Source organism: Emydura macquarii, unplaced genomic scaffold, assembly GCF_026122565.2.
Source record: "Emydura macquarii macquarii isolate MOO-44397 ecotype Brisbane River unplaced genomic scaffold, CSIRO-AGI_Emac_v2 contig_1692, whole genome shotgun sequence".
In the NCBI taxonomy this organism is placed as follows: domain Eukaryota; kingdom Metazoa; phylum Chordata; order Testudines; family Chelidae; genus Emydura; species Emydura macquarii.
Genome location: NW_027131829.1, coordinates 880,535 through 908,429, shown reverse-complemented (window position 1 = coordinate 908,429; position 27,895 = coordinate 880,535). Strand labels below are relative to the sequence as shown.

At 55.4% G+C, this 27,895-nt stretch overlaps 1 protein-coding gene across 5 annotated transcripts; it reads right to left on the bottom strand.

The window, feature by feature from the left end:
* Positions 1 to 65: 65 nt before the first annotated feature.
* DBF4B (DBF4B-CDC7 kinase regulatory subunit) lies at positions 66 to 26,806 on the bottom strand. Of its 5 annotated transcripts, XM_067556226.1 has the most exons (13): positions 25,620 to 26,806; positions 25,018 to 25,193; positions 23,118 to 23,312; positions 21,267 to 21,317; positions 19,938 to 20,004; positions 18,703 to 18,773; positions 18,227 to 18,280; positions 14,566 to 14,602; positions 11,304 to 11,349; positions 9,135 to 9,251; positions 4,390 to 4,516; positions 3,661 to 3,785; positions 66 to 3,058 (listed from the first exon to the last, which is right to left on the bottom strand). In XM_067556226.1, exons 1-13 carry the CDS (start codon positions 25,651 to 25,653, stop codon positions 1,654 to 1,656), a joined length of 2,505 nt encoding a protein of 834 aa, XP_067412327.1. In that variant the 5' UTR covers positions 25,654 to 26,806; the 3' UTR covers positions 66 to 1,653. The 5 variants fall into 5 exon arrangements, with proteins under 5 accessions (XP_067412327.1, XP_067412330.1, XP_067412328.1 ...); XM_067556229.1 differs by lacking the exon at positions 23,118 to 23,312 and having other exon boundaries at positions 25,620 to 26,805; XM_067556227.1 differs by lacking the exon at positions 18,227 to 18,280 and having other exon boundaries at positions 25,620 to 26,802.
* Between the last annotated feature and the right edge of the window lie 1,089 nt (positions 26,807 to 27,895).

Genomic DNA, 27,895 nt, shown 5'->3' with positions numbered 1-27,895 from the left:
AGCGGGGCTGATGTTCAGAGAGCTGCCCCCAACCCGAGCCCAGGGGAAGGTTCCCTTGGGCAATGGCACCCTCCTTCCTGAGCCCAGGGGAAGAGCTGCCCCTCTTGCTGGCCAGAGGAGGCTCCCCAGCCCAGCGTGCTGGAGGGAGGGGGCCTGCCACAACCCAGCAGGCCGGGGCGCAGGAGGCCTGGCCCCACCCCCTCGCTCGCACCAGCCCCGAGGGCCAGTCACCCAGCCTGCAGCCGAGCGAGCGCCTAGCCCCAAAGGGGGGCAGCAAGGGGCACACACTGCACGGCTGCTTCCCCCGCAGGGGGAGACACCCTGTACCACCCATGCCTCCCACCATGCAGGGGCAGGGGCCAGCTCAGGGAGACCTCTCTGAGCAGGACAGGCCTGGGAGCTGCTAGCGGGGGCAGGGCTGCTCCCAGCGGCCTGGAGTGGTCCCACGCCAGTTCTGAGCAGCGCCCAGGAAGCGCTCCGGCCACCCCTGGGGCGGGCACCAGCGCTGCCATCCTGCCAGGCTAGGATGGGGCTGCTGCAATTCTCCAGCCCTAGCACCCCACACTCCGCAGCCCCCCACAGCCAGCAGCACAGCAGAGCCAGGGCTGCGGGTAGCAGAGGACTTGGCTCCTTCTCCAGTGGCAGAGCCGCTGTCTGCACGGACAGGTTCACGGCCGTCAGCCTTTGCCACCAGGCCGGGCCGGGCACTAGGGGGGCCCCTTCTAGGGCACACGACTGTAGCCAACCTTCCACCTATGGTGGAGCTCCCAGCATCTCTGCACCGATGTGGGGACTGCCTCGGGCGAGGGGACCCTGCAGGGCACAGGCCCCAGGGCAGCTGTGCTGAGACAGGCTCCTGCAGGCACAGTGCCAGGGGGCCCTGCTGGGCTGCACGCTATAGCATGTTTAGACCCTCCCAGGTAGGCCTGGCTGCCCCACACTCTAGCAGTGCCCCACCCACCCAGCGAGGCCACGGGGCAGATGAGCCCCACTCATGAGCCTTTGCCTGGGGGGTGGGGGTATGTCTTGCCCCTGTGGGCCAGGCCCCTCTCCTGCCAGCGCCATGCCCTGGTTCTCCTAATGCCTGCGCCAGGGCCACGGCCCAGCAGAAGGAGCAGCAGCTGGAGCAGAGGTGCCCACGCTGAAGCAGAGTCTGACGGACAGGAGCACTGTTTATTGTGGGGGGAGGGGGGAGTCCTTTAAAACAAGCAGGTTTTAAACACCAACAATTAGCTGCACCTGGCAGCTGAGACACTGGAGGGGGAGAAGGAGGGCCCCCGGTGCAGAGCAGAAGCCAATACACCAGGAAGAGGAATCGATACAGACAGCAGCTCATTTCTCCCCCATTAACGGCACCACAAGTAGCAAGGGGCGCCTGGGAGCTGCAGGAAAATAGCCCAGAACCACACGAGCCAAACCTGCTAAGTGCTGCCCAAATACTCCAGGCTTCGCGCCATCCTACATGGTCAGGCAGTAACAACCCAGCCAGGCTGCTCTGCTGTCGGCCCCAGACGTCGGTGCAATAGGCCAGCCCGGCTCAGGCCAAGCTGGTGCCTTCTGGCAGTCTCAGGGCAGGTTGTTTGCCAGAGGCACCTCTGCTGAGCTGCCCTGGAGCAGTGGAGAGCTATGGAAGGGTGTCTGTGCGCTGGGGGGCTAGGGGCTAGCTGTTCCAGCTGCCCCGGAGGGCCTCCAAGATGGGAGAGGGGCTCCTTCCGTTTCCGTGCAACACTTCTGCCAGCTTTCGTCCTCTCTGCCTGCCCAGTCCAGTTCTGACTTCGGCTTCAGGACCGAGTAGAGGTGGGACTGGTAGCCGCTGTCTCGGATGTTGATGCAGGTTCTCCGGAGCACCGCCAGGTCTCCAGGCCTGTGTCTGGGACCCTGCAGCGTACCCAGGGCGGGAAGCAGCTGGATGTCCCAGTCCGACTCCGAGGACGAGTCCAGGTTTGGGCCAGCTGGGGTGCTGGAGGGGCCAGGCTGGAGGATGCTGGGATGGGGGGCCAGGCTTAGGCCGAGGGCTGTAGTGTGGGATGGCTTAGGCAGGGCCCCTTCATCTGCTCCAGTGCAGCACAAGCTGGGGAAACAGCAGCAGCGCCTGGCGCCAGGGACAGGCAGGACTGGGAGGGGACGCTGCACGGCAGAACAGGTGGCCTTGTCCCATGCAGGCGAGTGCAGCTCACGGCCAGATCCAGCCACACAGCAGGCAGGCTCGGAGACCTTCGCCGTAGGCCGCCCCTCCTGCAGGCACGGAGTCCCTCTGGCCCAGCCCTGTCGAGTGGCTGCGTTTGCCTGGGCAGCCTGGGGGTGGGCTATAGCCAACGGAACGGGCACGGGAGGAGCTGGCAGTACCTGGGCACGGTCCTGGGGAGTCACTGAGGCAGGGGGGCTGCAGAGCCTGCTGGGAAGCAAGAGCTCTGCTCCAGGAGCCCCAGAGGGAGCTGTGCCCACAACCCCTCCTGCCGGCAGCCCCACCCCCTGCTGGACCGAACCGCAGCGCATGGAGCCCGGCGGCTTCTCCAGACACAGGGGATCACTGCTCAGGAGGATCCTCGGCTTCTTTTCCTGCTGAGCACTGGAGCTGCAGGAACGCCTGCGTTTCCTGGAGCGGGGGGACGCTCCTGGGGGCTCACGCGCTTCCTGGCCAAGTTCAGGAGAGCAAGCAGCCGCTCCAGCCCCGCCCGGGCTGGCACGGCTCCCCTGGCTGTGACCAGGAGCAGCAGCCCCCCCTGCACCATGGTTGAAAGCAGACCTGTCTGCGTGCTGCCACCACGCGCGGCCCGTCCCAGCTGACGGCCTAGCTTGCAGCCCCAGCAGAAGCCCAGCTGGCAATTCTGCAGCGGGAGGGAGCTCACTGCTCTCCTTCGGCATCTCCTCGGGGCACGTGGAGCATTGCCCGCCCGGCAAGCCCAGCCCGGCCGCTGCAGTGGGACGAAGCTCCGTGTAGTCCTTCATGGCCAGCTGCTGCTTCCTTCCCAGCTCCGCAGCTGGCACGCCCACTCCTTCCACGGCCTTCGCTCGAGAGTCGCCATGCTGGTCATCAGCGGCAGCAGAGCAGGGGGCCCTGGGAGAGAAAGGCTCTCGTTTAGCACTGGTCCAGCCGCGGGGCTGGGATATTTAGAAAAGAGGGGAGGCAGCTGGCAGCCCAGGGGAGGGGACGCAGGGCAGGGGCTGGAAGTGCAGCTGTGCAGAACTCCCTTCCCGGCCGCAGTTCAGCAGTGTCACCTGCTGGCTACTGAGCCAGCCCGCGAGGGACACGCTCCAGCCCCCAGCACGGGGCCGGGGACGAGGAGCAGCGCACGTGTTCTGGGCACTCAGGGCTCCTGCCACAGGACAGGCGCCACCCTTGGGAACAGGCACGAGGAGTCCGTGGGAAATTCCCCCTAGGAGCCCCCAGAACAGCCCGCCCAGAGGGGCTCTTGTGTAGTTGAGGGTGCAGTGAGGGGAGGACACCGAAAGGAACTGGTCATCCTGGCCCTGCTCTGCCAAGGGGCCAGTCCCCCAGAAGTGCCTGCCTTTGACAGGTCACTGAGCAGTTGAGTCGCAGGGGGTTTAACCCCTTGTGACCTGGGCTGGAACGTTCCCATGCCCAAGTCAGACCCTGAACCCTGGGGGCTCAGTTCAGTGTAACTGATGCCCCCAGGCAGCAAGCTCCAGACGAGTTACCTGGGGGGCGAGGACCAGGCCGGGAGCACTGCAAAGTCATTGGTGAGCTGGGCGATGACGTGATCCACAGCCGCATACTGAGAAGCATCCAGTGCGAACCGCCTGTGCCGGGGGCTCTGGAGGTGCTGCACAGGGAGAGCCAGGGGAAGTTCAGTGCGGGGCCAGCAGCATCTTGCACTGACAGCAGGTGCCGCTGAGCTAAGTGACACGCTGGGGCCAGTCCTAGGGAGCAGCAGCAGCAGCACACCCAGAGGCGGCCAGCTGAGTTAGAGGGGCCTTGCCCTGGAGGGGCCTGCTCACCTCCTCCTGCGGGGACAGCAGCTGGGGCTAACGGGTACACAGACCTGGCACAAATGGGAATGCTGCTCTCCCCTTTATGCAGATGCCAACCCAAGGCCAAAATATCACAGGGCAAGAACAGAGCACTCCATGGTGTCGTTCCCAGCAACTGGGCTGGGCACCCACGCCGGCACTCCAGGCTTCCCCGGGCCTGGTGCAACACTGTCCCCGTGACTCATGCTCCCAGCTGGACATGGGCTGCCCTAGACCGGTCAGAGAAACAGCCGAGCCCAGCTCACGCTGGAGCCAAAGCCAAACCTGTACGATCTGCTGTGCCCCTGCTGGACAGGCTGTGCCGGGCAGGTCTGCACAGGACTGTCAACCAGGCACTGCTTGACCAAGACAGCCCGTGCAGGGCTAGGCCTGGTTCGGGGCTGGTGGAGCCCTTACCGTCTGCAGCTCCTCAAAGGTCTCCTGGCAGCACTCACAAAACCCCTTCCTCCTCCTGGGCACGGTGGCTGGGCTGGACCTGGGGCTCTGCTCTCTCTCGCTGTGCGTCAGACAGCCCTCAGGGACTCTGCAAGGGGACACAGCACGCGGCTAGGTATCTGTATCGCTCCCATGCCTAGGAACCTGTTGGGCTAGGCACTGAACAAACGGAAGAGATAGTCCCTGCCCCCAGAGGCTTACCCCCTAAGTATGAGACAAGACAGATACAGACAGACTTTGCACTGCGGCAGGAGCGTTTGAAGGCAGTTAGTGAGGAAGCTTTGGGTACGTTTATAGGAAGCTCCTTCCAAGCTACTTGTTTGAAAGCATAACCAGTGGGTGATGGAGGCTAGCACCACTGGACAGATCAGAGGTTGGAGTTGGCCTTCTGAGAGCCAATGAAAGGTGACAGGCGGGGTAGGGAGAGGCCACGAAGGGCCTTGAGTGAAGACAAGCCATTTATGTTTGTTTGAGGCAATGGAGTAGTCGCCACCAGTGGAAGGACACAACCAGAGGGGTGACATGCTCAAAACAAAGGGCGAGCAGCACGATCTCTGCAGCAGCATTTCTAATGTGAAAGACGGCACGCGTCACGGCCAGATAGGAGGAGGCTGCAGTAATCGAGATGGGAAATGGGGCTGGATGGGTCCTAGGTCTGTGGATGGATAGGAGAGGCTGGATCTGAGAGATGTTCTGCAGAAAAGAAAGAACGGATACAGTTGACAGAGCCTGGATGCGAGGACCTACAGGGTGGGCTGAGATGAAGAGGATGCCCAGGTTACAGGCCTGAGTGACAGGCTGGACAGTGGTGTTGTCCATAGTGATCAAGTCAGAGTTTCAGGCCAGAAGGGACCACCAGCTCACCTAGTCTGACCTTCTGTATTGCACTGGCCACCAGCCCGCCCCACAAACTAGACCAAAGCCTCACAGCCCGCAGGAGACTGGGCTGTCACGTGCCCCAGGCAGAGACCAGGAGGGACAGAGAAGCACCAGTGTCCGAGGCCCCTGCAGTGGCAGGGGAATGATGGAGTGACACACCAGGATAACCCTGGCCAGTGACCCGCACCCCACCCTACAGAGGAAGGTGAGACACCCCCCCAAGCTCACTGCCAACATGACCGGGGGAGATTGCTTCCCCACTCCACACACGACGCTCGGTTAGACCCTGAGCATGTAGCTATCCTGAGGCTTCAAAGGAAGGAGAAAAACCCAGAACACATTGGGAAAAGATCCCTTCCTGCCTGTAGGGCGTGAATACAGCGTGTGACTGAAAGCACACACCGTAATCATCTTTGCACAAAATGCACCTGTGAAGTAGGATTTGAAATCAACTCGCTGGCCATTAATATTCCTGCAGGCTGGATGTACGCGATGGGTACTAAGAGTTATGAATATATGATGCAATGACCATTAGAATGTGAGAACCAGGTACGTCGGGGGGAGTTGTTACACAGAGCACAAAGCAATGTGTAGTTACCTCTGTGCATATAAGGGGTGGAGACAAGCCTCACTCTAACAAGTGGGGGAGAAGACAGCCTGAGTCTACACCCAGCAGGAGAGAGACGCGTGCCTGGGTTTGCCTTTTTCAGAAGAATCCATTGCAAAGGTTTACTGGTCTATATAAAGACGGGGGGTGGGGGGGAAGAAGGAAGGGAGGGCGCCGGCGGCGCTGAACCACAGGTGAAGATGCATTTGCTTAACTGACTGACTACAACATTACTGTCTTCAAAAAGCGCACAGGGCGAGGTCTTTTCTGCCAGCTAGAGACCCTGGCGATTACAAACACCGTGCAATGTGGGTATTAATGCAATGAGGAATTATGGATCCACACTGACATCAGGCTGTGCAATCTGCCCACACAGGAGGGAACGTCACAGTTTCTACCTGTCTCCTACGTAAATTGAGCACGGCAGAATCAGAAACAACGGAAGCACTATTTACACAGAAACGATACAGGGGCATAGGAAGAACAGCAGGAGACCATCCTGCCTCTTGAAACAGGGTCATTGAGCTTTGGATGATACATGAAAGGACAGAAGCCACCTTCAGCATCCCTTGCTAAACAGAACCAAGAGGCTAACGCCCTCCCACGCTGAGAAAGATGGGTCCTTCAACCAAGGGGGTGAAGGGATTTGAAGTCTCTGGAACTGAATATAGAGGAGAAATCTGCTTAGGCAAGATCTCATCTGAGACAGGAGAGCAGCATCTTGTACTTTTGTGGAAGGTCCTGACTGAGGAAAAGTCAGCCATGGCTGGCAAGAACGACTGGTGAGAAGTGATTGGATGAAAGCCCGTATCTTGCTGGATTAAGTCTTAGACCTTTAGAAGCATATTTTATTTTGTTTTATTTGTAACCTTTTCTAGCTTCATTCCTTATATTTGAAGTCACTTAATACAAGTTTGCATATGACACTAAGCTGGGGGGAGTGGTAGATACACTGGAGACTAGGGACAGGATACAGAGTGACCTGGACAAATTGGAGGATTGGGCCAAAAGAAATTGATGAGGTTCAACAAGGACAAGTGCATGCACAGCTACAGACTGGGGACCGACGGGCTAGGCAGCAGCATATAAGGGGTGAAAAGGACCTGCAGAAAAGGACCTGGGGGTTACAGTGGATAAGAAGCTGGATGAGTCAGCAGTGCGCCCTGGTTGCCAAGAAGGCTAATAGCATACTGGGCTGCATTAGTAGGAGCATTGCCAGCAGATCGAGGGAAGTGATTACTCCCCTCTATTCGGCACTGGTGAGGCCGCATTTGGAGTATTGTGTCCAGTTTTGGGCCCCCCACTACAAAAAGGATGTGGACAAGTTGGAGAGAGTCCAGCGGAGGGCAACAAAAATGATGAGGGGGCTGGAGCACAAGACTTATGAGGAGAGGCTGAGGGAACTAGGCTTGTTTAGTCTGCAGAAGAGAAGAATGAGGGGGGATTTGATAGCAGCCTTTAACTACCTGAAAGGGGATTCCAGGGAGGATGGAGCTAGGCTGTTCTGGGATGATATAGCTGAGGTTAGTCCTGCTTTGGGCAGGGGTTGGGACTAGATGACCTCGTGAGGTCCCTTCCAACTCTAATATTCTATGATTCTATATTTTGTTAATAAGTTTATTTCATTGTTCCCATAAACCAACTGGGTGCTGTATTTAAAGGGCAGGGTGTACACCCCCACTTCAGTTAACAAGCTGTGAAGTGTTTGTGTCTTGAAAGGAAGAAACACCCCATAGGAGGTCTCTGAACTCTCCAGGAGGGCTGGACATTGCAAAGCACATGGCTTTGGGGAAATCTGGGATCAGAATTTGGGACCTTAGGGTCACCCTGCAAGTAGTGAGCAGGCTGGTGGAAGCCAGAGTGGCACTGTAGGCAGGCTGCAGGGCGGCTGGTCCAGCGTGCACACGCACACATGAGCTGGCTGTGAGTGACCCAGGGGGGAGCTACAACAGCAAACACCGGTTACAAGGCCGACAGTGACAGCCCCTTACTGGTCAGGATCGCACCCTACAGGAGCCCCGGCGCCACTGCTTCTTCCTACAACCACACTCAAGAGTGTCTAGCTCTGAAACTCATGTTCTTGGTCCCACAGCTCCTAGTAGGAGCTGTTCCAGAAGCCCATCTCTCTGATGGTTAACAACCTAATTTCCAGCCTGAATTTGTTCATGGCCAGTTTGTCCCCATTTCTTCTTGGGCCAATGCTGTCTATCTTAAATAGCTCTACACCCTCCCGGATATTCATCCCCCATGTAACCAGAGACCATCATACCCCACCTCAGCCACCCTCTCACTAGGCTAAACAAGCCAAGCTCTTCCAATCAGCTCTCCATTCCCTTGATCATCCTAGCAGCTGTTCCCTGCACCTGTTCCAGTCTGCAGCCACTGTTGGTGCACAAGGGTGCACAGTTCTGGCCAGTGTTCCAGGGGAGGTCTGAGCAGAGCTTTGTACAATGACACTGCTAAGACCAGTGAGAAAGGAGGGAGCAGGAAGGATCTAGTGGGGGGGGGGGGGGATTAAGAGCTCAGTTTTAGTCATGTTGCACTTGAGCTGGAGACTAGACATCCACGAGGAGATGACAGACACAGGCAGAGATTTCCGTTTGGACAGAAGGAAATCGGTCTGGAGTAGAGGAAAATCTGTGTGTTGGCAGCAGAGAACAGTTAAGTTTGTGGCTGAAGTTACCCAGGGTAAGGTGCAGAAGAGAATCAATAGGACCGGACACAGAACTGGACACAACACTCCAGGTGAGGCTGCACCAGCGTGGAGCAGAGCAGAAGAACTAAGATCAAGGACAGAGTCCTGCAGACACCCCCTCCCGCCTCCGACTTTCTGGGAGGGGTGGGAAGGGGAAGAGGCGCATAGAGCCCCGTAGCGCTCCTGCGTCCCAGGTCACACGGACAGGCTCACTTGATGTCCTGCCCCAGGGCAGTCTAGGTGGGACTAGGCTCAGGCACAAGCCCTTGTCACGGTGAGGTCCAGGGGATGGCAATGCCACCTGCCGCCCACAGCCCTGCCCTGGGGACAGGTTTCTGACCCGGAACAATATCCCTGCTCAGGTTAAGCCTGTGGAACAAAGGGGAGATTCTTTGCCCCCTGTGCAAAGGAGCCAGGGCGCCCCTTGTGAGCGCAGGGAGTCCGGGATGCCCATGCCTCCAAGGCAGCGGTGGGGCTGGAAGAGCCACGCTCCCTGGCAGCTTGCACAAGGGAGTCGCCACCTACCTGACCCTGCAGGAGCTTGATGGGCTTTTCGGAGGCTCAAATGGGCTGGATCCGTTCGGTGTCAGGAAGTTCAGGTCAGGGAAGCTCTTGAATTGGTGATGGAAGGGCCGGAATCTCCTGCAAGAACCACCAGTGTCAGATGGGAAGCACAGCTGTGACCCATTTTGGCTCTGTCACCACTTACCTGGGCTACTACAGGGTTCGCCACACCTCCTCACTGAGCCTTTGGTCAAGCACAGGGCGCCCCGGTTGGCACTTCCACTTCCTGTTTCCCTTGTTAGACAGAGGAGAGTGGAGCCCTCCTGCAGCTTCAGGATTCAGCGTGTTTACACCAGGCCTTGATTTGGCCCAGAGACTCCTCCTGGGGCGAGAACTGAGGTAGGCCCCCGCCCCCTGCTTGCCTGGAGAAGGTGGGCTGAGCTGCAGAGCAAGGGTTCAGCTCTGGAGGCTTGTGCTGATTCTCTGGGGCAGCTCCAGCCTGTGCCAGCTCCCTCACTCCATGCCTGTGGGCTAGCCCCACCTGTGCACCCATGGAAGGTGCCCTCGACTGCGACAATGGCAGCCCTGGACTCACCACGTTTCTCCATCATGAACTGGAGACTCACCTCCTATTCAGGGGGTGAACAGCAGCTGCACAGGCAAGCTCAGACCCGCAGCCCCCCGGCAGGGCACCACCAGCAGCAGAGGCCACAGTGCGGGGGCAGGCATCTGCCACCCTGCTGCCTAGCCCTGAAGGACTCTTAATTCTTTGAGCATCCTCTGTCCCGCAGCTCCAGCGGCTGCTACCCCCAGTGGCAGGTGCCAGTGGGCAGTTCTGTACTTGATTTTTCCACGTGTAGGACAAGGCCTTTGGAATGGTGAATCCCACGGCAAACTGCAATTTGTATCCTTCTTGCCGCACCCCCACAATCCCCCGTGCGGAATCGGACTGGTCCCAACGTACGTAATCAGCAGTTTGTGAAGATCTTTGAGGGACGAGGAATCTCAGCTAGAAATGCCTTTGTTACCAGCAGCTGAGATTAAGCTGATAACATTGAGATTAGTTCTCATTCCTGAGCTTGGGATGCTTCACACTCCAAGCCTGGGACATTACAAATTGGTCTAGTCTATTATCTGTGTTGGGGTAGCACCTGCAAGCCCGTCATGGACCCAATCCCATTACGCTAGGCGCTGCATAGACATGGAACAGACGGTTCCTAGCCCAAGAAGTTCATATGTGCTGTCCATCTCTCCCACTTTGCTTCTTACGCTCTAGCCCAGCGTTGGGTCGGAGTGTCCCACCCTGCATGGATGGTTTTACCTTGAACATGCTGGCATTTGAGAATTCATACATCTGCTCTTTCTGCTTTGACACATTCCTCCAAGACCTAGCACTGGGCCCTGCAGCTGCTGGCCAGTGCCCCTTTAGATGTTACTGCGAAGAGCACACGAGGCACTTGAGGTCCAGACACGGTCCTTTCCCACACTTCCATAAAGGCTTGTATTACTTTGCTATGCCCTGGGAACAAACTGCTGAGCTACACCCCAGAAACAGCTGCATTCTAGTCAGAGAAGCGCATCATAAATAAGGGTATGATTTGGTCACAGATCACAGATTTTGTGGCTTCTAGGACCTCTGACTGGACCTCTGACTGGACCGGCCACCAACCAAAAGCAGCTTGTCGAGGAGAAGGCTGGAATCTCTGCTCCCTATGGCTCGGAAGGCCGCAATTCTGCAAGTTATTCAGGTAGCACGTAGAGGCCCAGAGCCCATTGTATTGGCTGCTGTATGCTAACAAGTCCTGCCCCATGGTGTTTGCAATCTAACGACACTAGGGAAAAGTTATCCCCATTTAACACATGGCACCTGAGGCCCAAAGAGTTTAAGTGACTTGTCCAAGATCTCCCAGGAAATCTGGTTGAGTTGGGAACTGAACCTAGGTCTCCATTCTGTACCGCCAGTCCATCATGCATAAAGAGGAGGTTACATTTCTGCACCATGCTTATCCTTCTCCTTGCCCATCACTAGAAGTATGTCAGCAACTCGCTTGTGAATGAGGGGGGTGGATGATTATGGTAAAGTCAGACGGGTGGGAGCATCTGTAAAAGGGATTCCTCAGTCCTCCAGCCAGGAGTGCAAAGTCTGGCCACAGAGGGGAAAAAAGGGTCAGATTGAAATGGCTCACACACCTGCTCTGGTCCTCAATCTTCAGAAACGGGGGCTTCAGTTTTCCCACTAGAAGGAGAATTTCTCAGTTAGCAGCTGGCCTGGACAGGTACCTCTCCCCCTCCCCCAATGCACACCTGGCTACACAGAATTGGGCTCCAAATCTGAAGTTTGTTTTTTTCAATATGCATAGCACTTTGGATGCTAAGAATCAACTGTAACCAAGACAGATGTCTGCCAGAGTCTGCAGGCAGCCTGAAACAATAGCTCTGAGTGGCATCGATTGTCCACTTATCTCCCCAAGTGGACTCTGAAGCCTAATGAGAGCAGTGCTGATGTTTCAATGGACAACTTTCACTGCTGACTGCCTCAGCTGCTACAATCCTTAGCCCACTGACTCCCACGTCTGCTGCCTACCCAGCTCTACATCCTCCAGCTTTCCCCTTGCAGACACATTGCCGCCTCAGACTGTGCAACACAGGGCTAGCAGCATATTGGACAGTTGAAGTTGACAGGAATCAGAAAGTACTCCCAACCCCAACCAGCCACCAACGAACGTGCGGTATGCATGCAGGGGGAGGGATGCTCAACTGCCCACCTTTCAATATTCATAGGGGGTTGGATGAGCCAGGCTGGACTATTTTAATCTCGTCCGACATCCTGCACCCTGCATCCAGCCCAGAACTTCCGGCTGAGCTACACCATCTTTTTTGAAAGAGATCCTGTCTTGCTGAAGAACTCCAGGCAATGGAGACCCCACTGAAGCTGTTCCAATGGGCTGTTGCCCTCACGGTTAAATTTACTCCTTTTTTCCAGCTGGAGTTTTTCTAGCTTACAGAATTCACTCTGCAACCTCAACATGCAGAAGCAGAATCCGCTGGCTGCCGGGCAGCACACAGCTCCTCCCTCCCAGCTTCTACCCCAGGAGGTAGCAGTGGGGAGCCTCAGTTCAGTCCTGGGCTCCATGCAGTCAGCAGGTGTATCTTTCGCCTGTTAAATGACTGCCTGTGTTCAGAGCCTGGATAGGGACAGTTCAGTCTGAGGAAGATTTAACAGGCAGCTGAGAGACATGGAAGAGTTCAAATCGGCTGCAGATGAGCGAGTAAGAGGGTGTTCAGTTCTGTTGATCAGGGCACACTTCGTGGTCAGGCCCAGAGCCAAAGTGCAGAGTGCACTCCACGGCAGGACCCCCAGCGGGTCCCAGTTCCTAGAGACCAGCATTGGCTGGGGGACTTGAATCTGAACTCGCCCCCTGGGTGTCACACAGTGGAAGAAACCATGCTGCTGGGTGCCAGCCAGACCCTCCTCAGAGGAGCCGCCCCACCCCATCCCAAGCAGCCAGAGCGTCCTCCCGGCTCCTCCGCCCCTGCACTGGGCACAAGGAGGGAGCCACAGGGACCAGAGCCAGTCACAGCCTCTCCCCTCCCCCCCCGCCAGGCAGCCCCCGCCACTCCCACAGCAGGGAGAGAGCAGGAACCGGGCCTGCAGACCCCTGCTCACGGGGTGCTGCGGCTGCCACCAACAGGGTGGGGAGGGGGCAGGACGAGGAGAGAGTGGGACCCCCCCCCCGCAAGGCGTCTCCACCGACGGGGGGAGGAGTAGGGGACAGTGGGACATGGGCCCGCAGATCCCCCCACAGGGCACTACTGAGATGGGGGGGGGGGCAATGTAAGCATGGCCCCCAGGCACCAGAGACCCACGGTACGCCACTGGTGTCGGGCTACCCCGGGAGAGGATGTCTGGTGTAACAGGCTGATCACTCCCAAGGGGGGAATTTCAGGGCTGTGCCTTCCTGCTGTGGTTTTGCCCTAGTGGGCAGCACAAGGCAAGTAAACCTGGAGTCTCCGAGGCTGTGCCAAGGTGGGCTGGTGTTTTAGCTGAGGAGGATCTTGCCAATTGAGGAAGCATAGGAGCAGCTTAGACATTGTCTTCTCAAAGTGTCACGCTCACCAAGGCCACGAAGGAGACAGGAGAGTCCCTTCTGGAAGGGCTAGGGAACTGGGGATTGTGCCCCTCTTCGCTTCTGTATGATGGGCCAGGCCTGAGAGGTGGGTCCCCTCCCCCTTCAGCCTTGGGATATCAAGAACACCAAGCGTGACCACTGCTGCTTGGGCTGGATTGACCTCAAGACATCTGAGCATGTTTGAGCCAAGATCTTCTATCAAGGATGTTAAGTCACTGAAGGTAAGTAGCTGGTAAAGCACAAGGCCAAGATTTCTCCTGGGTAGCTGGGGGGCTCAGCATTTTTGAAAGTCACACTGCATATTTAGGGACCTAACATGAGACTGGGAGCATCTCTGGACGCCCACGAGTGGCTTGGCCAAAGAGTTTTGATCAGTGACAGACTCCGCCCCCAAGGGTTCAGCTTTCATGTTTGCAATCTCTACACTAGCTCTCATCTCACTAGAGGTTCTTCCACAACAGACAAGACTGAAGTTTAGTATCAGCAGGAAGCAAGGTTTCCTAGAGATCTCCATCCATCTCTATCCCATTATATAGGAGGAAGGGAGGGACTGGGCCATTGTCTCCCCCAGCTCTGGAGGTCACCTTAAAACAAAAAAACAAAACAAACCTGCCTTTGAGGTTTAAGAGTCTCAGACTCGACTCCAGCCTGAACACTCTGAATGCAGCAAAAGTGTCTCCGAATGCTCCCGTTCTAGTGGAGCGAGGCAGGGCACAGATCAGTGTCACTGAAGTATAGCCACACCACTGGTGCTACACGCTCTGGATTGCAGATCCCAACTGTGTGGTGGAGAGTTAACTACATAACATGCAGTTTGGGGGGATTTAAGGCAGTGTCAGCCCTAAATTGGTGTCTCAGTGGCATATTTCAGCCTTCTGTTAACAGAAGCGAGTGGGATGTGAGGAACACTTCATCCCCTCCGGAGAATGTGTTATTTGAGACTTCGTTTCACAGCCAACAGTGGATTCAGAGAATGAAACAGCAGTAGCTCAGTTCTCACCATGACAACTCTAGAAGCTGTAAAGCTTCCCATAGCACCGATGAGACGTAGATAAGTGGACAAATGATGACCATGATTTTAGATAAGATCCTGCTGGAAATCAAGAGCATAAAGCCAGCCACAGAAGGAAGCATGTTAGCTTTGAAGCATTACAAGTAGAGCCAGGCAAGAGTTTTCTGGCTGAACTTTTTGATGGTAAATGGCTTTCATGGAACAGAAGATTTTGCAAAAACAAATCATTGTTGACATTTCAGTGTGGGGTGTTTTATAGAAGTTTCCCAATCAGCTGTACATAAGTGGAGAGCAAAGTTTCTGTACTGACCTTTATGGACTCCTGGCCCAGCTGAGAAACACTTCACCTAGACAGAAAAACAGACAGCATTTAGGATGGCGGCCAGCCATAGACAAGTCTCATAGCCCACTGATTCCAGAGCCACGAGCGGGGAGATGACAGCATGTAGCATCCTTATCCTTAAGGCATTGCCTGGCTGCTGTGACACAGGAGTTCTTGGCAGGGTTCAGATCTAGATTTCACTTGATCAGCGTAGCTCAGCTCTACCCAGAGCAGTCTCCTGGAAACAAGAGCATACAAATGGCCCTTCTGAAAGCAAGGCCACTCTCAGCCTGTCCCCATGCAAGGCACCATACAAGCCCTAGCACAAGCCTGCTCTCAGATGACTAACCACATGCTGCATCGTGGTTTCACCTCCCTTGTCCTTTCCAAGTGAGGTGAAGAAAATTGGATTTTTCCCTTGTGAGTAGGTTTGGAATCTGGGTGTGTCTTAAGCTGGGGTCTCAGCCTGTCTTCAGCCACGCCAGCCTAGCACGAGCCCGGGCAGCATCCGAAGTTGGGTTGGTAGACGTATTTCAGCTTGGGGATGGTTTTCTTTTTTTTTTTTAAATCCCATTTAGTTATAGCAGTAAAAGCCTAGCATGGGCTCAGCTCTGTTGAGCTAAGGTGATCCTCTTCTTGCACAGAATAAGCACTTTGATATCAATGTACGTCTAGCCACAGTAGGCTAGGTTATGCTGATTTAACTATACTGACAGCGTCAGAGTTTAAGGCCAGAAAGAATCAGATCATCTAAGCTAGAGGCTTTCAACCTTTCCAGACTACTGTACCCCTTTCAGGAACCTGATTAGTCTTCTGTACCCCAACTTTCACCTCACTTAAAAACTACTTGCTTACAAATATCAGACATAAAAATACAAAGTGTCACAGCGCGCTAGGTCTGAAAAATTGCTTACTCTCATTTTACCATAAAATAAATCAATTGGAAGATAAATATTGTACTTACATTTCAGCGTATAGGATATAGAGCAGTAAAAACAAGCCACTGTATGAAATGTTAGTTTGTACTGACTTTGCTAGTGCTTTTTATGCAGCCTGTTGTAAAACTAGGCAAATATCTAGATCATGGTATGTACCCCTGGAAGACCTCCACATATGCATACCCCTGGTTGCGAATCACTGATCTAATCAGACCTCCTGTATCTATCCATCTATCACAGGCCACTAACACCACCCAGATACACCTATATTGAGCCCAGTAACTCATTACACTAAAGATTTCAGTCCTCAGGAGACTAAACAATTACATGCCACCTGGCAGAGAACAGGAGAGAGCGAAGTCCCACCAACGCCCGAGGCCCCTGCAACGGCAAGGGATTGATCAAGTGACACACCCAGAAGATCTGGTAAGTGACTCACGCTGCAGAGGAAGATGGAAAAATCCCCAAGATCTCTGCCAATCTGACCTCGGGGGAAATTCCTTCCCAACCCCAGGTCTAGTGGTCAGCGTGACCCTGAGCATATGAGCAGGAGACACCAGCCGGGCAATGGAGAAATCATTCTTTGCACCATCTCAGAGCACTGGTCCACCCTGTCCAGTGTCTCCTCCCCAGCTGGGCCAATCCCTGCAGCTTTAGAGGCAGGTGAAAAACCCAGAATACCAATGGTCAATTGTGCCCTGAGGAATAGATTCCTTCCTGATCTCGGCAGGCAACCTGCTGAAGCCCTGAAATGGGAGATTTGCTAATAATCAGTGTCTTACTACAGATCTGCACGTGTTATGAACATGCGGGGGACAATGCAGAGCTTCCTGTTCTCCCCATGATCCATGAAGGAAGGGGCTGAACAGGGGTTCAGAGATTCCAAGGCCTGAAATGACCGCCATGACCATACAAACCGACCTCACACATACGGGCTGCAGAATTTCTCTCAGAAGCTGGATTAAAGCCTCTGTCAGAAAGATGCCTGATCTCACATTAGAAACTCCAAGTGAGGGTGAGTCTGCCACCTCCCCGGATAAGCTGTTCCAATGTTTAATCCCCCCCAATGCTAGAAATGGCACCTTACATCAAGGTTGAATTTGTCCAACTTGACCTTCCAGTCACTGAATCTTGTTCTGCCTTTGTCAGCAAAGTTGACAAGGTCACTCTCTGTCTGATCTCTTGCCCAAAGGTCAGTGCCTAGACAGTGATCAAGTCACCTCTCAACTTGCTCTTCAATAACATGAACAGACTGAGTTCCTGAGCCTCACATCACAGGGCTCCTTTTCCAGCACCTGGCCCCTCTGAGCTCCCGCCAGCATTTCCACATCTGTCTTGACGTGCGGACACCAGAACTGGACACAGTGTTCTAGCAGCCGTCTTACCGCTGCCAGGCAGGTCTGGGAGGATCATCTAGTTCTGTGCTAAGGTAGGATTAAGTAAGCCTAGACCAGGTGTTCTCAAACTATTTTTTGCTGGGACCCCCTTTGAAAATATTTCAAGCTGTGACAACCCCCTCAAAAAGGGATGACCCCCCCATACCATGCCATCCTTACTTCTGCGCTGCTTCTGGTGGCGGCACTGCCTCCAGAGCTGGGTGCCCGGCCAGCAGCTGCTGCTCTTATGACCCCCTTTTGGGTCAGGACCCCCAGTTTGAGAAACACTGGCCTAGACAGCCCCTGCCAGGGGTTTGTCTAACCTGCTCTTAAAAAAACCCCCACTTCCCTACTTCTACCTGACATTTGTATTCATTCTTGCTCTTTTTGCCACAGTTTTACATGGAGATCTCATGCGGAGGGATTATCTACACCACACACCACGGCCTTTTGAGTCTCTGCTTTCCAAAAAACAGTCCCCATTCTGTACGTATAACCGGATTCCTAGATGTAATACCTTACATTTGGTTGTATTAAAATGCATTTTGTTGGACTGTGATCATTTAACTATTCAGGTCACTAACAGGATCCTGTGCTCATTACTTGCTGCCCCAATCTTTGGGTCATCTGTAAACTTTACCAAAGATTTTATATCATTGCCTGGAATGTTTATGGAAAATAGATCGTGTCAAACTTGATTTTTTTTTTTTTTTTGGTTGAGCTTATGAGACTGGTTGAAAAAGAGGTAAGTGTTGATGTAACAGACTTCGGTAAGGCATTTGGCTTGGTACTGCACGATACTTTGATTAAACACTAGAATATAAAATGAACATGGTGCACACTAAATGGATTAAAAACCTGGCTAAATAGTAAGTCTCACAATGGAACTAGACAGGGACTCATCCTCCAGCAGGTGTATTTCTAGTGGGGTCCTGCAGGGATTGTTCTTGGCCAAGGCTACTGAACAGTTTTTATGTTTTCTACAGGTCATTAATAAGTCATCACTGAAAGTTTGCAGATGACACAAAAATTGGGGGGTGGTAAATAATGAAAAGGACAGGTCACTGATTCGGAATGATCTGGATCACTTGGTAAGCTGGGTGCAAGCAAACAATGTGTGATTTAATATGGCTAAACATAATGTATACACTGAGGAACAAAGAACACAGGCCATGCTTACACAACGGAAGACTGTCCTGGGAAGAAGTGACAAGATTTGGGAGTCATGGTGGACAATCACCTGAACATGAGCTCCCGTGCGACACTGTGGCCAAAAGGGCAAGTCCTTGGATGCATAAGCAGGGGACTCTCGATTAGGAGCAAAAGTTATTTTACCTCTATTCGACACTGGTGAGACCAGGGCTGAAACACTGCGTCCAGTTCTGGAGTCTGCAATTCAAGAAGGATGTTGATAAACTGGGGAGGGTTCAGAGAAGAGGCACAAGACTGATTAAAGGATTAGAAAACCTGCCCTGTAGGATGTTTTTCTAACCGATCGGCTCTAGGGATCATTTGGGAGACATTCTGTGGCCTGTGTATACAGGAAGCCAGATTAGATCACCATAGCTGTCCCTTCTGGCTTTGGAATCTATGAATTGTTGATAAAATATTGATCAGCACTGGACAAAACCAAACCCTGTGGGACCTTGCTGGAAGTGGCCCTGCTCATTGACTCCTCATGTTTAGGCAAACCCTGCAGCTCCTCTGCTGTAAGAGGGCTGCACCGTGGGTTTGTCAGGAAGGACTAAACACTTGTTTCTGTTCCTGTTGCCAGGAAGCTCTTGACTGGGGGCAAGCGTTAGTTCAGTTACCGTTGTCATCTCACTCAGCTTCCTTGCCCCCGACATGCTGAGCAGCAGCTGCTGCACATAGGCCATCATTTCTGTGCAGGGTGGATGTTAAGGAGCCAAAGCCCAGAGACACAGAGGGAGCTGTTACTGCTCAGCACCCCACGTGAATGGAAGATGAAATACAGCTCAGTACATCTACCAGCCCTACCAGGGAAAGCGCTTTAGCACTCTCCTCTGCCACTTTCGGGAAAGCCGTGGTACTGCACATTCTCCTTCCAGGGAGGAAGGAAGGACAAGCCTTAGTGGCCAGGTTGGAGATGGAGCTTTGCATGTTGGGTGCTACAATCTGGCTCTAAGTGTCACGACGGGAGCCAAGAGCTTTTGAATGTCTGGCCCTAGATGTTTGTCTGCAGCGCTGGTCCACAGGGTATGACAGAGAGACACAAGGTGGGCGAGGGAATATCTGTTATTGGACAAGCTCCCATTAGCCCACACCAAGGCAAATGTAGCTGCAATTCCCTTCGCACAGGGGATGCAGCAGCCCACTTCTAGCCAGGAAACTAGAGTTTAGCCTGAACTCACGCTGGAGAGGTTAGGTGTGCATGAGCACAGGGTAGGGAGCCTCAGTCGCTGGCTTGAGTCCAGCCCAGGTCAGCAGGGACCTAGAATCCCTGCTGTCCGATGGCCTGAGGGGAAGACTTGCTCCAGCTCCATCGCCAGTGAGAGGCATCCCCAGTGCTCCCCTCTTCATGGACAGTCTCAGCAAGCTTCTCTAGGGGGCTCTCTACACGCCAGGATCAAGGCACTTTCAGCAGGGCTGCTTGAGGCTGTTCATGCTAAACGGGACCTGTGCTTACACAGAGGCCTTCAGGGCCATCCCGTCCAGAAAGGGCGCTCCTTTGACACACACCCCCCGTTCTCCTTTTGGGCAGTGGGCGCTCGGTGCTGGCTGGTGGAACGCTCGGATCAGGAGAGGAAGGTTCGAGGCAGACTGCCAAGAGAAGAACCGAGGGCGTCTGACCGAGCCCAATCCCCACACACAGACCTTTGAAGACACTCCCCTGAAAGTCTGTTTCCCCGGGTCAGTAAAGCCTCAGTCAATGTGACCCTTTGTCGCTGTTGAATTCTTGCTCCCCCATAACCAGAGTCACTGACTTACTTCTCTGCCCAGTTCACTGATTTAACAGATTCAGAAGCTAGACATTGAAGGTCAAAGTCCCTTCTCCACAATGCAGCTAGTTTACGTAGAAGGATACCATCCACGTTCAAGATCCGGACACCCCAGGAGCGAGCATTGGCAAGGATACTGCCACTGCTGGAGTCCTGTGCAAACAAGAGGAGACTCAGTGATGTACAGACCGGGGTAGAGCAGACATCTGTCTGACTGCTGGCCTCCACAGGCTACGAGATTACAGCATTGGGGGGAGGGGGGAAAAGGAGGAAGACCAGCCAGTCAGCAGGATTTTAGCAGATGCCACTTTGAGAACTTCAAGTTAGAAACCAGGGCTTCCCTAGTGGAAAGGCTGCAATCCCACTGCACAAAGTTTTCTAACTTATCTTGACTGACCAGAAATCACTGGTAGCTAAGATCATCTTGGTAACAAAGCTGAGATGTTTGCCAGCTTGCTCTCTTCAAGACTAGAAGCAAGGGCTCTCTTGCTGTAATGATGGGATTTAGGAGTAGCCATTTCTAGCCTTGACATTTCAAAGAGCTCAGTCCTGGACCAACTCCCTGCCCCCAAGGGGATCTCTTGATTTGCAGATGAAGATGGCATTTCCAAGTCTTAGGGCCCACGTTACAGGGAAGAGACGTGTTCTTAGCCTGACTCAGAGCTGGAAGTATGAACTAGACTAAGTCTGGCTGTAGCATGCTTCTAGGTAAACATCAATGCCATGTTTGTTGTTATTGTGGCCTCAGAAACCTTCCAGCACAAAGGGCTAGAGGGAAAGCCTCCTCCAACTCCCCAGCCAGCCTATGTGGCTACACCAAGTCCATGTCAACCCTGTGGCTTTAGTTCTCCCCAGCTTATTGCTACTTCTCCTAATGCCATTGTGATGCTCTTATAGGCCTGGTCTACACCTAAAAGAAGAAAAAAAACTTAGGTCAACCTAGCTACACCATTCAGGGCTGTGAAAGATTTCATACACTGAGCGATACTCTTAGGTCCACCGTTTAACCCCACTGTAGATGCACCAACCTACCGCATCGTGGAGAGGTGGCTACCCACACTGACAGAAAACCCCTTCTGTTGATGTTGGCAGCGTCTACACTACAGCACTGCCACAGACACACACGTAGGGTTGAACAACAGTGGTACAGCTACCTGCGAGAACATCCCATCCAAGGGCCAGCTCTGGGAGGCAGCGTGTGGGAACAGAGGAATAGACCCTGTGAGGAGCACCAGGCAGGGTTACTGTCCTGCATTCTCAGGTGGGGGACTTGTACTTGCAATGGCCCAGGTGGTGTCTAGAGATGGGACACGTCTCTGCACCGTTCCCCAAGCACAGGACGGAGATCGCTCTCCAGCTCAGCAATGCCTTGCACCTACCTGCCTAGAGGGGAAGCTCATCAGCATGCCACTCACCTGGTTCCTTATGGCCTTCTGCAGCAGCTCCTTCCCTCTGCTGATCAGAGCCTGCAGAAGACAAGCCAAACAGCATTCAGACCCAATGGCCCACGAGCCGCGGGCTGGGTGGGACAGTGTGCTGCTGCCCAGAGCATTCTCAGTGTCATCATGCCCTGTGACGCCCAAACTTCCTGTCCTCCAGGGAGTTTTTATCCTTGCCAGGAGAGAGTTCCCCTCAGAGCCCCAAGCGCTCCCTTCTCCACCCAGGTTCTTCACGGCAGACCACCTTCGGGCAAAGCCATGCTTCTCTTGAGCAGCAGCAAGGGGCTTTTGTACTTTGAAGTTCTGCCCTATGGGGCCGAAAGCAGCTTTCATCAGGCAGCACCTGCCAGGGACGCCTGGAATCCCCCCAGCCTGCAGACCAGCCCAGGTTTCAGCACGATGGGTCAGAGACTGCAGCACAGGTCAGGTTAACAGCACAGCAGGGAAGCCAGGGGATTTTTCCTAGATCTGCTCTGGAAGCCATTTGGCCTCTGTATAGGAAAGCCCAGCAGAGGCCATGATGCAGTAGGATGCCCTTTCAGACCTCAGGGAGAGAGCAAGGTTACTTCTAGTTTGGGAGCCATCTGACCCTGCATTTCTTTGTTTGCCCCTATGGCCGCCCAGTTTGTCACAGCCAGCGCCCCATTCATGCTGTATTAACAGTTCAGTGGAGGCATTGATTGTTTCACAGGTTGGGAAGATGGGCCTTGAAGTGCAACACTTAGCCCACTCCCCTTGACCTGATAATTCCCATCTCTGGCAGCATTGCTGCTTCCCAACCCACCCCATATCTTACCCCCACTGCCTCCACCTCTTTCCCAGCTACAGTGTCTCCTCTAGTAACAGGCATTTTCCGCCTTGGCGGCAGCACAAACAGCCAGCGCTCCCAACAGGAGTTCAACTTAGATCTGCTGAGTCAGCCCCCCACCCCAGACAGGGGCGTGCCGAGTGCGAGCGGGACTGACAGGATGCTTTCCTTGCAAGCTGGAAATTCTAGGTAGGGGGCCCTGGATGTCATCATACCAGCGCCTTGATGATCATTCCTGTGCTCTAGCAACATTTGTGAGCCTGGTGCAAAATCCAGGGAGACGCAGAGCTGTTCACTGCACACACAATCTGGGGTGGGGTTGGGGCACCCCAGTCCCAGAACAAGTCACACAAGAGGAAATCAGAAGCAACTCCATACAAGAAACAAGCCCCAATTATCTCATCTGAGCAGTGGGACTAAATCAGCCAAATAAACAATTTCTTCCAGCATTAAAGCTGGCTCAGAAGACCATCTACACCCTCTAGCCGAGACAGCTAGGCCTGCCACGCTTCCAGTCTGTAGCAACCCTGAAGGGACGCATCATCTTTCATGCCAGCGTATCCTGCTACATATCTGTGCAAATCCCCATGGTATTAATCAGTGGTGCATGGATAAATAATCAGCTGGGTGGGCAGGCCATGCTGCACCGAGGGGAGGTCATCTGCCTGCCTACCATTCCCCCTCTTCAGGCTGTGCATCATAGGCTAGTAAATGAAGAGCACATGTTGTGCCACTGTCTGCTCTTGGCTAGTGCTGTACCCCAGAGGCAGTGGCACCAATCTCTATGGACAGTTTGCAGGACATCTGGGGATTAAAAATGCTACCGAACCAAGACGTGGCATGTGGAGCCCCTGCCCGAGAGCAGGGCTTAATGATCTGAGTGTGAACAGTGCCAGGGACTGGGAGACACGAGTACACAGCAGATGTGCTCAGCGAGGCAGACACTGCTCTCAGGCTCTGATCCCCACACAGCCAAATGCCCCAAGGCTTAAAGCTGCTCAGACCTTCACAGTCCTTACACTGTCTGCTGGCTTGTGGGGAAGCCCTGCATGGCTCCCTTTGGGCACAGCAGCGGGCAGAGTCTTTGCCTTGGCATCCCCTGAAGCGGTGCTGGTCCGTTTCTCAGTCTGTCTCCCAGGCCCACTGCCCAGCTTGGCCTCTTTGCTGCTGGAAACCACATAGCTGACTTCTTTACTCAAGAAGCTTTCAATCACCTGGAACCAGAGACAAAAACAGTCAGCTGCAGAGCCACTGAGTCCACAGCAAGATCTGCAACATCTCGGGAACCAGCGAAGCAAAGAAACCACCATCTTCAGCTGCCTTAGTGCAAGGAGCGGTGCTGGACAAGACCTTGTCTTTAAGTTAGACATCTCTCTCCTTCCAGTCTTACGGCCTACTCCCCAGTCCTGCTAGGGTATTGATTATGTGCAACTGAAAGATACCTTGTAGGAACTATACTGGTCAGTCTAGTGAGCAGGAACACCTGAGAATCAATTTACACATGTACTCAGAACCACTGCCCAGCCCCTCTGTACAGGGATTACTCGCAGTGCCACTGAGCTCCCAAATGCACACTTCTTGAAAAAATGGCCCTTGGTGACTTCAAGAGCTCAGCTCCCATTTAATGGCCATGTTTTCAAGAGGCCAGTTGTGGGATGGTGCTGAATTACTACATAGTATTGCAGGGGAAAAGTCTGGTAAGCCTGAGTGCTAGAGGATTCTGGGAGCAGGGCCTCTTAGCACCAGACAGTGGAAAATCATGGAGAAAGCCATACTTGCACTTGGCACTGACATGAGCCATGAAGGTGTGTCCAGGCCCTGTCTGGGCAGCTGTGCTGAGGTGGAAGACCAAATGGTCATGGTCAGCCAAGAGCCAGTTTGCCTAGTGTGTGTACATACAGGTGTGTAATGGTGAATCTGGGACTAACTGACCTGGGTCAACTGATCCTACAGAACAGCACGACATCAGGTGCCCGGGTGAGTAGTTAAGGGAAAAAGTGAATATCAGCCGAACCCTGTAGCCTCCTCCTACATTATGAATTGATGAGATGCTAGGAAAGCATATTTTGCATATCTTGGAGACATGTGACTCCTTTGGAAAAAGGGTGTAAGCATGGGGAATATCACGTTCTATCCATCCACACGTATCTAAAGATGTAGTGATGCTGTTGGACAGAAGAGGGACTGTGTGCTCAGAGGGCCTCAATTAACTGACACTCTGCTTCAAGGGACTCAGAAAACAGCCCCAGTACCTGAAGGGACAAGGAGGAGAACAGAAATGGTCTCCATCTAGAATTAGGAGCTGTACCTGCTTTGTCTGCTGTTCAGGATACTGTGTGAGGCCAGCACAGTTACTGAGGGTTTATACTTGGGGAATTGAGGCATTGTGTAGCCTTTGCTGTCTGTGACGCCTGCTTTCCAATAAACAGCTTTGCACTCAAGAGATTGACTCCTAGTCTTCACTGGTACGGTTACTGGGTGCCCAGCTGTGGGTATGTGAATCGAACCCAGCCCAACCACCAGACCCCAACACACAGCCAGGGGCTGAGCTCCTGAAGAACTGGTACCACTTGTGGGAGCTGAGCTCTTCCGTAAACCTGGCCCCACATGAAAAAAAACCACAAGCAGCTTGTATCCCCATCTTTGGCCTTGAAAAGAGCACTCGTGACTTCCTAAGCCCTGCAGACGGAAGCACTAACATTAAAGTGCCAGGGCTGGGGCTTTCCAGGAAGGCACTCCTACCCAACATCCCCACCACCATTTTATGGTGAGGTCTGGACTACAGGCAGGGCACTCCTCCATCCCACCCATGCCCGTCCAGCATCTCTGCCTCCTGCCAACACAGCACTCCCACAGCAGCATCAACTCAGCAGCTTTGTGCTCTCCAGTCTCCAACAGGAAAGGCACCTTCATACTCACCCCACCCAGCTGCTTTATTGTCACCCCCAGAAACTGCACATTCTTGTTGTTTGGCAGGTCCAAGTAGAAGGATTTCCCCAAGAAGGGCAGGTTCTTGGGTGACCCAGCCACCTCCTGCTGCTGTTTTTTCGCTGGGGGTCTCCTTTGCCCCTTCTCTGCTTGGCAACCCATTCTACCTGCGAAAAAACACAGCCATCAAGAGAGTCAGCCTCTCCTATGAGCAGTGGGGAAAGCACAAGGGACTAGGGTGTCTGAACTGGGTTGGGCTCCTTCTGCCCAACGCCACGCAGAGCACAATTCCAAGAGAGAAAGCGTTAAGCCTCTGAACTCCCGGCCTGCTCCTCACAGCTGGGTGTGGAGGCCTGGTATTAGCTCGGAGGCCTGCACCCCACCCCGTAACGGCCGGCTCCTGGGGTGCCGGCGGGCGGGGTTAAAGCAGCGAGCGGTGCTGCGCGGTCAGACAGTGGCTGCGTGTCAGGGGGTGAAGGGCTCTTCGTGCACCGCGGCGGTAAAATGCTGCGGCAGAAGCCGGCCCCGAGGCACGGCTGGGGGGGGGGGGGGGGGGGGGCACGGAGCGGGCCGGCTCCGCACCTCACACGTACCAGGGCCCGGCCTCCCGGGGTCAGGCTCGGCCATGGGGGGAGCGGCCGGAGGAACCGCCCGCGCCCCGGAGACCTGGAACGGGCGGCGGATCGCAGCAGCAGCGCCCGGGGGTGCAGAGCAGCGGCCGGCCCGGCGGCCTTGGGGGCAGGCCACACCACGGAGAGGCGGGGCGGAGGGACGCCAGCGGCCTCCGGTTCCCGGCCCTGCACGGACGCGCGGTACAAGGGCAGGAGCGGCGCGGCCCAGCGAGCCGCGATCCCACTTCCCGGCTCCCTAGCGGTCCGGCCGGGACGGACAAACTCCCTCACCGCCGGGCCCGCCCCCCGATTTAAATTTCCTGCCCGCCCCGCCCCGCCGACGGACCAGCAGCGGGCTACAGCGGCCGGTCAGGGACCAAAGACCAACTCGGAACTAAGGCCTGTCCCTGCCCGGCAGCGCCCCCCTGCGGAGCCGACTCCGCTCCAGTCCCCGCCCCGCCGCGCTCGCAGCCCGCGGGTAGGCCCGGCCCAGCCTGCCTGACACCAGCGGACCGGGCGCGCGGCCTGGAGATGCGATTTTCGGCCCCTTCCTTCGCCACTCACAGCCCCGGGGTGGCCCCTGCTCAGGTCTGCATCACGGGCACGTGCTACGGCAGCCGGGCAGGGACCCAGCTGCAAAGCCAGCCCGCTCCGCCCAGCTCTTACACCAGCTCCGCACGGTGGTATCTGAGCTGCGATCCGTGCGGGATGACACCGCCTGCTGCCTGCGCTGCGCCGCGCCGGTTCCGTCGCTCGCTGTGGCAGCCTGGCACTATCACCCGTCCACAGTCACATCCGTTCTCCTTGACCGGCCCTTCACTGGCGGTCGCAGAGCACTGCAGACGGGTTGGAAGCATCATTGTCCCCATTTAACAGACGGAGGAATCCGCTGCCGGAGGCTGCCTGCCTTCCTCACCTGCCCGAAGCCAGGAGCGGGAGCCAGTGGCTGACTCAGTGCTGTGCCCCGTCCACTGGACCGCCTCATCTCCTTGCACGGGCGGGGATGGTGACACCTACCCACTGCCTGCAGGCCAGAGTGCAGTGCGGTGCGGTGCGGTGCAGTGCGTTCCGGACACTGCTGGACGATGCACAGCTGGTGGTAAACACCCTGCCCGAGTTTAGGTGGAAGAGGGCAAGTCCGGACTGTAGTTCTACAGGCCAGACCTACCCACCCCAAGCAAGGCGCTGGGCAGTGCACGTCTGTTGTTGGCACGGCTCGCAGCATCACACCCAAGGTGCCTTGTGTTACTTAGGGTCAGCTTTTGGGCACTGAACAAGGAGCGAGAGACCTGAGTCCTAGTCCTGGCTCCGCCACTAACTTCTGGGTGACCCATGAGCAAATCCCTTCCCCCTCTGTACCTCAGTTTCCCTATGTCTACAAGGGGGGAACAACGATACTGGCTCGTCCTGGCGAAGCCGCACCATGTAAGAACTAAGTAGTACTGTCCATTAGCTCTACCCGGGTATTCCCCGAGCTGGGCTCCCCGCTTCGCACTGCGTCACATCGACCCATTCCAGCCGGACCTACCCCCGTCCTTCTGTCCCCCAGCTGTGCCCAGCCTGCCCGCCCAGCCAGCCCCGAGTGCAGCTCTGGTCACCCCAGCTGTAACCTCTATCTGGTCCAACCAGCCGTCTGTCTACCCCTGTCTGTCCAGCCGTCCCGGCGGGTGGGGTATTCTCATTCTCCGTCTCTTTCCCTGGACCGATCTCTGCTGCCGAGCGCTGCGCAGTGACCCGGAGCTTCCCTTCGGGGCCGGGAAAGCCGCTCCGCGCGCGGCAGCGCTGCCCGGCCAGCACAGCCCCACGGCTCCTCCCCCCGGTTCGTGTCTCTGCCCGCGGGGAGCCACCGCCGCGTCGCCCCGCTGTCCGTCTGTCCGGCCGGCCCCGCTGCACAGGTGAGCGGGTGGGCAGCGCGGACACTGGCCCGGGTGGGGGTGACAGGCGCCATATCAGACGGAGCAGCGAATATCGGGCCCGCCCCCTGCTCCCACACGGATGCGGCGCCGGCGGGTCGGGGCTGACCCCGCGCCGTGCCATGAGGCGCGAGCGGGGCGCGGGCGAGCCGGGCAGGGTGGAGGGGCGGAGCGCGCTCAAGTTGCCATGACACCCGCCCGGCGCTTGGCTCAAGCGGCTGCCGCAGTCCGGACGCGGGGGGGCGCTGCAGCTCCCGCGAGCTGAGCGCCACGGGCCGCGCGTGCCGAGCCCCGCCTGCACATGCGCGGCGAGGACCCTTCGCGCGCGGCCGGGCGGGCTCAGGC

Coding starts and splice junctions, on each gene's coding strand:
- DBF4B (XM_067556226.1), bottom strand. CDS start 25,653: ATGGCCGAGCCTGACCCCGGGAGGCCGGGCCCTG. Junction 14,603..18,226: donor CTCACCAGTGTCGAATAGAG/GTAAAATAACTT, acceptor TTTTCTGTCTAG/GTGAAGTGTTTCTCAGCTGG. Junction 4,517..9,134: donor TCAAGCTCCTGCAGGGTCAG/GTAGGTGGCGAC, acceptor GTCCCCTTGCAG/AGTCCCTGAGGGCTGTCTGA.